At 37.7% G+C, this 12,014-nt stretch overlaps 1 protein-coding gene across 1 annotated transcript in view; it reads right to left on the reverse strand.

Moving 5' to 3' along the window:
• Positions 1–12,014, reverse strand: part of Dnhd1 (dynein heavy chain domain 1) — an 86,857-nt gene that overhangs the window by 51,368 nt on the left and 23,475 nt on the right. Inside the window, exon 12 of the mRNA XM_078044919.1 lies at positions 405–562. Coding sequence (XP_077901045.1) covers positions 405–562 — 158 coding nt within the window. The remainder of the gene's footprint in view (positions 1–404; positions 563–12,014) is intronic.

Below are 12,014 nucleotides of genomic sequence, written 5' to 3' on the forward strand. Positions count from 1 at the left end.
TAGAGGCTTTAGGACAAGCTGCTGCCTTTCAACAAATGGAATCAGGGACAATAGGGGATCAGATCCCCCTCTGACCCAGGACTCTCTGAGGCAGTTCCTCACCCACCAGATCATAACCCTAATGACTGGGCAACATTGTCCTATCTGACTAGCTGTCACAGAGAGCAGAACAGTATCTCTGAAAGCAAGATCCTATCTTTTTCCTTACACTAGTATCTCCTCCTGACACCAGGAAACTATGTGCCATGTGAACAGGGCAAGAATTAGCAAAGACAGATCATTTATGTGAATACATAAGAACATCAAGCCCTTTAGGAAGTTCAGCAGAGACCTGAAGAGTTTCCTGAGCTTCTGGGAAGGATGGGCCTTAGATAAGCTGGGACAGACAGATGGGAAGAACCTACCTTCTGGCAGCACCGGGCAATGGCATGAATGTCTGAGTTGATGATTTGGAACACTCGCACGAAATCTGTGAGCTCTGTCATTAGTTTCTGACTGCGGATCCGGCTTTCATTCTGTACCTGTGCAAGAATATCCTTCCTCGTGCTGTCCAGCTTGGATTCTGGAGACAGGAGAGTCTGGTGTTAGGGGATGCATGAGAAAGAAACATATTGGGAGTGTCATGGGTCCTGAGTGGGAGTGGGCTGAAGGGGAGGCCAAATCATGAACTCATTTCCTCACTCACTGAATGCTTACTGCACTCCTTGTTCAGTGTCTAGCCAGCTGCTATTCACTGGCTAGACACTGAGCAAGGAGTGCAGTATTCCACATTGGTAGATGAAAGTGAATGGGCAAGACAGAAAGTTTGTTCACAATATAATAGCAGAGACAGATATATAAATGAATGATCACAAGTGGGTACTTAGAAGGAGATAAATCACCTGTGAGTGCCCAGAAACCGTCAACCTGGCATAATAAGAGAGAGGGGGCCTTGAACGAACTTGGTAAGACCTCCTCAGAGAGGAGAACATTGGAGATGGATGTGTTGTGTAGTGTTGTGCTCTGAGTAGATAAAACAGTATTTTCAAGGTCATGGAGATGACATGTTCATGAATAGCAGGGGCCCTATCAGTACTCTTTTGGAGTCTGTCTGCTCTAGAAGAGGAAGTATTAAAAAGAATGTGTAATCTGCCTTTTGCTTTAAGGATTAAAGGAAAAAAGGACATGGGGTCAGAAAATAATCTTGGAAGCTGCCCTTAGTAATACAGACAACTTCACTGTCTCAGAAGGCAGGAATAATACCCTATATGATACTTCATCAAAATCTAAGATATCACTAATTTTCAAAAAAAAAAACAACACATTATCTTACATATAACTAAAAAAGAAAAAAGATGCAATCTAAACTCTGACATGCCATCAATCATAAGACACTTAAGTTCAGAGATGCTGAAATATGCACAGAACAGCAAAATAAAATATAGAAACACAGTATACCACCAAATTCAGTATAGGGTACTCATTATGTACCAGACAACATTTCAAGTACTTTACCTGCATTAACCCATTTTATCCTCACATATTCCCTTTGAGATAAATACTGTTATTGTTCTTATTTTTCAAATAAGCAAATTGAGACTCAGAGAGGTTAAGAAATTTGATCAATATTATATAGATGAAGGCTGTACTCCTAGTAGTTCTGTGGCTCAGGATTCAAGCAAAAGGAGTATTGCTTCTCAGAGAAGTGGATGAAGGAGGGATTTCACTAAAATTAAATATTGAACATTCAAAGTGTCTTAGGGGCTCAGAAGTTTGGGTACAACAAACAAAAAGAAAAGAATTAAAGCTGAGCCTCCTGTAGCACCAGCTCAGTGCAGCAGCAATACAGGCTCTATCTAATTCATCACGGAAGGAAGGAGAACACAGAGAAACAGATTTGCTATGGGAAAACCTGGGATCAAAAAAAAAAAAAAAAAAAGCAGCTAGAACTTAGCAGATCCAGAGGTTACACCATGCACTGGTGCTTGAAAATCACTGTTTCTCAACTGGTCATGGAGAGGAGAGCTGAGGCAGGAGCCATCTTGAGGCAGCCTTGCTGGTAGCTGCTGCTGCAGGAGAGATTAGAGCAATCACTGCAATTACTGCCATGTAGTGGCCTAGCAAAATGTACATGAAATAGGCACAAAAAATGACTGTACCCAGAGGGAGTCAAGTTGGAAAACCAAAGAGAAGCCCAACTCACTTCTCCTTTGAGTCTGGTAATTCATGTGACTAGCTGAAGTGAGTCAAAAATCTAAACAGGTGAGTGTGAATACATTCAGGGATTAAGTCCTGGAAGGTTGTGTTTGTGGGCAGCACAGGGAGTAGAGGATTAGTTCCCCTGCCCCATGAATGGAATTCTTGAGAGGCTCCGAGAGATTCAGACTGCCTTCAGAGATCAGCCACCGCCAAGCCCTCAGGGTGTGTTGAAACAGAAACCACCCAACAAAGCCCCTGAGGCCTGTTTAGACCTAAGCCACACCTGATGGAACTTCCCTCACAGAACTGTGCAGAAGCCTGGGAGTGCACAGACCTGGTCTATATGGACAAACCTCCACTGATAGTACTTCCTAATCCATCCCATTTCATACCAGTGAGAAGGGAAGCAAACAGCTTCAGTCTTAGGTCACTCCAACTGGCAGCTCAGAGAACAAAGCAAAAACAGAAAGGGGTTAACAACCCCTATTCCTGTTCTCTTTCTTTCAGTATACAGCTCAAGAAGAAATGGAAAGAAAGACAGCTGGGTACAGTCAGTGACCATCCATGTTCAAACATTTTGACTACCTCAGTGGAGACATTTCCTTCATTTTTCATTAAAAATCTTGGTTAGTGGCAATATATGCAAACAGTTTTTTCCTCATTTTTAGCATTTTTTAATGTAGTCATTTTTCCTTGCCTTGTATTTTGAGGGTTAGGGTTTTTGGTTTGTACATTTTTGCTTTGTTTTATATGGTTTTCATTTTTCGTTTCTCTTGGCTTTCTCTCTTATCTTCTGCTAACAGCCAAATTCTATTGTTCTCTTTTCCACGATCCCTTTACTATACTTCTCCTAATTTTCCGCTCCTTCCTTATGAATATCACCTGCTACATCTCTTCTGCATTCTCTCTATTCACATTTTCAAATTGTACATTCTTTTCTACCTTCCTAGCACTTTTTCTTTTCCCCTATTTAACTGTATTTTTACCATTTTTCGGAACTAATTGGCTTCTATAACTCCTGCTTCCACTATTAACACTGATGCAATCATTATTGCTATGGATGACATAATTGACACCTGCTGTTTGCTTTAATGCTAGATCTAGTTCATGATTATTGTTTTCATTGTTGACAATTACTGACCCCACCATTCCTGGGTTTTGTGGTAAATAATGTTGTAGATGTCATAGTAGAGACAGGGTATTTATTTTAATGCTGTATACTATTTGTATTAGTTTTTAATATCGTTTGTTTTGCCCTACTCTGTGAGGTGCTAGGAAACTATAGGGATACTACAGGTTTACGGATAGAAACTGTATTGCTAAACTAAATTAACCAAAAGACAGCACACCTGGCTTCATGCACAAATTAATCTCCAGCTACATTTTAATACAAAGAATAGAAGTGATAAAAACCTAAACTACATGCCTGTAATCCAAGTGGCTCAGGAGGCAGAAGAATAAGGAATTCAAAGCCAACCTCAGCAATTTAGCAAGGTGTTAAGCAACTCAGTGAGACCCTGTCTCTAATAAAACACAAAACAGGGCTGGGGATGTGGCTCAGTAGTTGAGTTCCCCTGAGTTCAATCCCTGGTACCCCCCCCTAAAAAAAAACCCAAACTAATTATTAGACTATGTAATTCCTACCCCATTCAAGTTGGTGTGACTATTAATATACTGGACAACCTACTGTCAAATGTAATTCATGGTTTTTAATTATTGGTCCTGTGGTCAAATGCTGACCTCACTTTTATTCCTATACATGCAGCAATTAGTGTTACAGATGTCAAAGTAGACACCAGATATTTATCTTAAAGGTGAACATCTGTTGCTGACATTAGTACCACTCCTGAGTCCCCCTCTAAGCGGGCCTGGAAAGAGATTGTGATCATAGAGTAGAGATCCTGCAGCTGAGAAATAACTACATCTCAAACAAGCAACAGTTAATCTCACCCTACACACAATTTAACCTGACCAGAGCTTTGACATTCTCCAGCTCAAAGAATGGAGGAGACAAAAGCTTCAAACCAAAACAAGGACCCAAGGAAGAACAATTAGGAAACTCAGGTCTGACCCCTTGACATCTCCTCATATATCAAAAACAAAGACCTCCAAGACAAAAAGATAATTACAAACAAAAGGACACATATAAAAAAGAGGAAAGAAAATCTATCTCAATTGATTACAAGTACAAGAACTCTGAAAACATAAGGAAATAGCGAACAAATCTCCCCCCAAAATTCACAATTCCCCAATGAAGGGAGATGAAAGACCACTTCAATAAAAAAATAGAAATAGTAAAAAGAAAACAATCAGAACTCATAAAAATGATACAATAAACCAAATTAAAAATTTACTTAAAATTATCACTAACAAATTAGATCACGTAGAAAATAGAACTTCAGCCCTTGAGACAGAACTTCAGGCCTTAAAGACAAGACACATGAATTTGAGTACACAAAATAATAAAGGGAAAAAATAATAGAACATAATCAGAATATAAAAGAAATCTGGGACAACATCAAGACACAAAACCTGAGAATCACTGGAATAGAATACAACATGGAGATACAAGCTAAAGGAATAAAGAAAATTTTCAAGGAGATAGTTATAGAAAATTTATCCACAATCATAAATGAGAGGCGTGCGCGCACACACACACATACACACACACATCCAGGAAGCTTGCAAGACCCCAAATAGACCTATTCAAACAAGAAGTTCTAGAAGACATATCATAATCAAAATGCCTAACATGGAAAATAAGGAAAGAATATTAAAGACCACAAGAAGAAAAGGTCACATTTAGAGGCAAACCAATATGGCTCACTTCTAATACCTCAAATTAGATCCTAAAAATTAAGGATGGCCTGGAATGAGATATTCCAAGTTATAAAAGGAAACAAGGTTAATACACCAGCCAAGGTTAGTACACCAGCAAAGCTCAGCTTCTAATTTGAGGGGGAAATAAAAACTTTCCATGATAAGACTCAAAGTATTCATGAGCACCAAGCTAACACTACAAAGAATACTCAGAGATAAAATGCACACAGAGGAACTCAAAAACAAATCCCAAAGATCCCAAATGTAGGAATGAAATTAATAATCTTTTAAAGGAGAATTAGGACAGTATTAAATACAGCAAAAAAAGAAAATGGTAGGAAAACACAAACACATATCCATACTAACACTGAATGTTAAGGGTCTTAACCCCCCCAGTTAAAAGATGTAAATTAGCAGAATGGATCAAAAAACAGGATCAAACTATATGTTGTTTGTGGGGAGCCACTCTGAATGATTCACATTCTCCTTCCCATAGAGGAGAGGCTTTGACTGTCACTACATCTCATAGTGAACTGGACATTGCCCTGGTCTTGGAAGTTTGAGGATGCATCTTCAGACATAGGCATGTCACCCCAAGGATTGAGCTACGCTTACCTGTTCCTTTGTGATATTAACCCCTTTTCCCTGTTTGGGATAGAATGTTCCATGGAAAAACTTTGGTGTCCCCTTCTCTCCCTCTGCCTTTGGGTGTGGACTTCCTAGATGTCAGTCAACCTGTTGACAGCAGACATTATGAAGCTAGACTCAACCGCCTGAAACCTGACCCCTTGCCTCATTTGAATGGCTTCTCCTCAATAAAAGAGTTCAGCACTCGCTTGCTCTCTATCTGGGGACCCTTGAGGTCAGAGGAGCCTTCACAGGACCCCAAAGAAAAAGGTATCTCTGTCTCTGTGTGGTTATTTCGTGCAAACCAGTTCACCTGGAGTCACCCTGAATGTTTTAGTCATGAGGAACATGACAGTTGTTTACAGGAGACTCATAAGGAAAGACACCACAGGCTGAAGGTAAAAGGTTGGAAAAAAATATTTTGTGCATACAGATTCCCAGAATAATAAGGGGGGGAGCTATTTTCTCATCTGATAAAGCAGATATCAAACATGCATCCAATTACCCCCCCCAAAAAAAGAAACCCTCCATGTCATTAAATCTAACATAGAACTCAACACAATAATACTATATTATTATCACTAATAGATTATCAAAACATAACATCAATAAAGATATCTCCAACCTAAATAATACTATAAAGCAAATGAACCTAACAGACATCTACAGAATATCTCACTTTTACCATCTTCTCAGCAGCTCATGGAACTTTTTCCAAAATAGACCATTTCTGGGCCATAAAAAAAATTTTAGCAAAAAAAAAAAAATCAATATAATCCCATGCATCCTATCAGATCATAACGGTATGAAGCTAGAAATCATCAGGAATAAAGATAATAGAAACAACATAAACACATGGATACCAAAAAATAATTAAAGAATAATGGACCAAAGAAGAAATGAATAGAAATCAAGAAATTCTTAGAAATGAAAGTGAATAGAGATAACAACATATAAAAAATCTCTGGGACAATATGAAAGCAGTTCTAAGAGGAAAATTTATACAACCAAGAGCCTACATTAAAAAAATAGAGAGATCCCAAATACATAAGCTTATGCTTCACCTCTAGGCCTTAGAAAAAGAACAAACTGGGGCTGGGGATGTGGCTCAAGCCGTAGCACACTCGCCTGGCACGCGTGCGGCCCGGGTTCGATCCTCAGCACCACATACCAACAAAGATGTTGTGTCCGCCGAAAAAGAACAAACTGTTTACAAAACCAGTAAAATAAGAAAATAATTATGATCAGAGCAGAAATTAACAAAATTGAGAATAAAATAAAACCAATGCATCAGATCAATGCAATGAAGAATTATTGCTCCAGAAAGATAAATTAAATTGTTAAACCATTAGCCAGACTAACCCAAAAGAGGGCAAAAGAAGACCCAAATCAATAAAATTAAAGATAACAAAGGAGATATTACCATAAACTCTACTGAAATTCCAAGGGTAATTAGAACCTATTTGAAAATTTATACTCCAGTGAACTGGAAAATCTAGACAACATTGACAAATTTATAGACACATATGACCTGCCTAAATGGAACCAGGAAAATAAAACCTAAACAGACCACTATCAAGTAATGAAATTGAAACAGAAATTTAAAACCTTCCAAAAAAGAAAAGCCCAGGACCAGATGGATTCTCAACTTGAGTTCTACCAGACCTTTACAGACGAACTACACCAGTCTTTCTCAAATTATTGCATGAAATTGAAAGGGAACGGCCAAATACATTGTATGAAACCATTATAACCCTGATACCAAAACTACACAAAAGTGCATCAAGGAAAGAAAACTACAGACCAGTATCCCTGATGAACATAGATACAAATATCTTTAATAAGATATTAGCAAACTGTTTAAAAAACACATACAGAAGACAACACATCATAATCAAATAGGTTTAATTCCAGAGATGTAAGTTCGGTTCAACATATGTAAATCAATAAATGTAATTCACCACTTAAACAGAATTAGGACAAGAATCACATGATCACCTCAAATCCAGTACCCACTCATATTAAAAAGTACCCATTCATATGCTGGAGAAGGAACCTTCCTCAACATTGTACAGGCCATTTATGAAAAACCCAAAGCCATTATCATACTGAATAGAAAAACACTAAAAACCTTTTCTTTTAAATGAGGACCAAGACAAGGATGTCCACTCTCACCATTTATATTCAATGTAGTCCTTAAAACATAAGACAAAACCAGGAGGCAAAAAAAGAAAATCAAAGGGATACAAATAGGAAAAGAAGTCCAACTATCTTTCTTTGCCAATGACATGATCCTGTATCTAGAAGATCCAAAAAAAAAAAACAAAAACCACCTCCAACAGTAGACTTCTAGAGATTAGAAGTTCAGCAAAATACAAGCAAAATACAAGATCAACACCCATAAAATCAATAGCTTTCCTACATTCCAACATTGATTCAGCTGAGGAAGAACTCAGGAAAACCACCCTATTCACAGTAACCTAAAAAACAGAATAATGAAATACTTGGGAATTAATCTAACTAAGGAGGTAAAAAACTCTACAGTGATAATTGTAGTACGTTGAAGGAAGAAATTGAAGAAGACTGTACAAGAGGGAAAGATCTTCCACATTCTTGGATAGGCAGAATTAATATTGTCAAAATGGCCATAGTATCCAAAGAAATGTATAGATTCAGTGCAATCCCCATCAAAATACCAATGAATTCTTCACAGAATGAGAAAAAACAATTCTTTTTTTTGTTTTTGTTTTTTGTTTTTAACAATTCTTACATTCATTTGGAAGAATAAGAGACCTAGAATTACCAAAGCAATACTGAGAAAGAATAGCAAAGCAGGAGGCATCACATTACCTGATCTGAAATTATACTACAGAGCTATAACAACAAAACCAGCATGATATTGGCATCAAAATAGACGTGAAGACCAATGGAACAGAATAGAAGACACAGAGACAAATCCACATACCTACAGCCATCTGATACTTGACAAAGGTTCCAAAAATGTTTTTGGAGAAAAGACAATCTCTTAAACAAAAGATGTGGGAATACTGGATAGCTATTAGTAGAAAAATGAAAGTAGACCCCTATCTCTCACCCTGCAGAAAATCCAAATAAATATTGATAAAAGACTTAGAAATTAGACCAGAAACCTTGCAACTGCTAGAAGAAAACAGTGTCAACACTCCATCATATAAGTGCTGGCACCAACTTTCTTAACAAGACCCTCAAGTGCAAGAAATAAAACCAAGAATCAATAAGTTGGATACCATCAAACTAAAAAGCTTCTGCACAGCAACAGAATGATTAAGAGCATGAGGATAGAGACTACAGACTGGGAGAAAATATTAGCTACCTACTCCTTGGATAAGGGATTAATATCCATAATATATAAAGAACTTAAAAAACTGAATACCAAAAGCAAAGAATGCCATCAATAAATGGGCTAAGGAACTAAACAGACACTTCTCAGAAGAAGAAATACAATCGATCAGCAAACGTGAAAACATGTTCATCATCTCTAGCAATTAGAGAAATGCAAATCAAAACTACTCTAAGACTTCCTCTCACTCTAGTCAGAATGGCAGTTATCAAGAATACAGCAATAATAAATGTTGGTAAGGATGTGGGGGAAAAGGTACACTCATACATTGCTGGTGGGACTAAAATTTGGTGAAACCACTCTGGAAAGCAGTATGGGAGATTCCTCAGAAAACTTGGAATGGTACAACCATTTGATACAGTTATCCTACTCCTTTGTTTATATACAAAGGACTTAAAATCAGCATACTACAGTGATGTAGCCACATCAATGTTGATAGGAGTTCAACTCACAATAGCTAAACTATGGATGCCCTTCAAGATATGAATGGATAAAAAATGTGGTATAGGGGCTGGGGATGTGGCTCAAGCGGTAGTGCGCTCGCCTGGCATGCGTGCAGCCCGGGTTCGATCCTCAGCACCACATACCAACAAAGATGTTGTGTCCACCGAGAACTAAAAAATAAATATTAAAAATTCTCTCTCTCTCTCTCTCTCTCTCTCTCTCTCCTCTCTCACTCTCTCTTTAAAAAAAATGTGGTATATATGAAATGGAATATTACTCAGCCTTAAAGAAGAATGAAATTCTGTCATTTGCTGGTAAATGGATGGACCTAGAGAATATTATGCTAAGTGAAATAAGCCAATCTCCCCAAAATCAAAGGCCAAATGTATTCTGATAAGCAGATACTGATCCAGTTTTGGGGGTGAGTAGCGAAGAATGAAGGAATTTTGGATTGTGCAGAGGGGAGCAAGGGGAGGGGAGGGGTTGTGGGGATGGGAAGGATGGGAGAATGAGACAGATATTATTACCCCATATACATGTATGATTACACTACTGGAGTGACTCTGCACAGCCAGAGGAATGAGAAGTTGTGCTCCATTTGTGTACAATATGCCAAAATGCATTCTATTGTCATATATAACTAATTAGAACAGATTTTTAAAAACTGTTTTTAAATTAAAATATAAAAATTTAAACAATAAAAGAATACAAATAACAATAATGCTGGTGAGGATGTACAGGAAAAGGTGCATCTGTACTTTGTTGGTGGGCCTACAGTTTGGTACAGGAGGGAAGGATAGGTATCATGAAGATATAGGGGATGATCAGTAGTGTAGAAAAAGAAGATTGAGAGGCAGAGTGGAGGGATGAGAAGGGGAGGCAATACTTCTTTAAAAAATAATGTCATATGCATATATAAATATACCACAGGGAATTTCACCTTTATGTATAAATAAAAAGAACCAATTCAATATAAATAAATAGATGAGCAAAAGGGAAATCTGTAGAGTAGAAGAAGGAGAACAGGGTAGGGAAAAAGGGGAATTATGAACTGAAATTGTATTCTATGCATGGGTGAGTTTGTCAGAATGAACACAACTAATATTATAACTATAAAGCTCTAGTAAAAATAAATAAAGCTGGGTGTGGTGGTGCACACCTGTAATCCCAGTTGCTTGGGAGGCTGAGGCAGGAGGATCATGAGTTCAAAGTTAGCCTCAGCAATGACGAGGCACTAAACAACTCAGTGAGACCTTGTCTCTAAATAAAATACAAAATAGGGCTGGGGATGTGGCTCAGTTGGTCCAGTGCCCCTGAGTTCAATCCCCAATACCTCCCAAAATAAATTAATTGATTAATTAAATTTAAAAAATAAAAACATACAGTTTTAAAGCAAGAATTCAAACTCAGGCATCCTGGCTTTACTCTATTATTGCTCAAATTATAAACATATATTAAATAGTTAAATATAATGTACATATACATTATATATGTGTGTACATATATAATAATACACATAAACATTTAAAACATTTTATGTAAAGTAAATTCTATCTCCTAGTAGCATCTCTGTAACCAGAAAATATAAAAGTGAATATAGAAAGCAGATAATTGAGACATTATGGGTACAGCACTTTCAGAGCCTTGGAGAAAGTAGTAGTTAAGAGGACAGATAAACAATAGCTGAGACTGACAAAACCTATCAAGAGGGAACTTATTGAAGGACACTTTATATTTAACAGAACACAGGATTTAAACTCATTCACACGGGCCATGAGAATGGTTCTAATTTTGGACCAATAGTATCAGGCAGGTAAAGGCAAATAGGAGTGCAACCCAAATAGGGAGTGCAACAGTGACACCTTATGGGATAAAAGAGCAATGGTTTGATAAAATAGGTTTTCTTGGCATTGGGAGCTAGAGATGGACAGGAAAACAGATTTGAGAGATATTTGGGAGGCAGAAGAATGGAAAGGATTTTGTGAGGCCTTGGATGTGGTAGATTTAAGGAGGAGGAGTAATAAAGGATCACCCTAAGTTTCCTGCAAGACCAATTCACTGGAGTGTAAGTATGTTCTTCACTGTGCAAGGAGGTCCAAGAAGAATAGAGTTAGAGGGTAAGAAGATAAAATATGATCAGCAAGAAGGATGAAAGTAGACAGAAAAGAAGAAGATGAATTTTAAAATGCACTAAATTCCTACTGCATGCCATATTGAATGCCAGAAGCACTACAGATAAATCTCCTTCCTGTAACCTTGAATGCATGCCCAGGTTACAAACAAAGAAACAGGAGCTCATAGATCTTAAGTCACAAAGCAAGTGAAAAACTGAGCCAGGATTCTAAATTCAGTGCTTGTCTTTCCCATCTGCTCCTTTCAAAGGGCCAGTTGATTCTGAACTAAAGATAAAGAAGCTAACAAACTAGAAAGAAAGCATAGACTTCTGTATCAAGGTGAAGCAAATCCCGCCCAAAACAGGGCCAGAAAGAAAGCAGACAAATTATAGGCCCTCCCTTTTCCAGCCTTGCCAACTTGAACCCCCTGCACAAGAGCAACAAGTTTTAGT

The sequence above is a fragment of the Ictidomys tridecemlineatus genome, chromosome 4 (assembly GCF_052094955.1).
Source record: "Ictidomys tridecemlineatus isolate mIctTri1 chromosome 4, mIctTri1.hap1, whole genome shotgun sequence".
NCBI classification, from domain to species: domain Eukaryota; kingdom Metazoa; phylum Chordata; class Mammalia; order Rodentia; family Sciuridae; genus Ictidomys; species Ictidomys tridecemlineatus.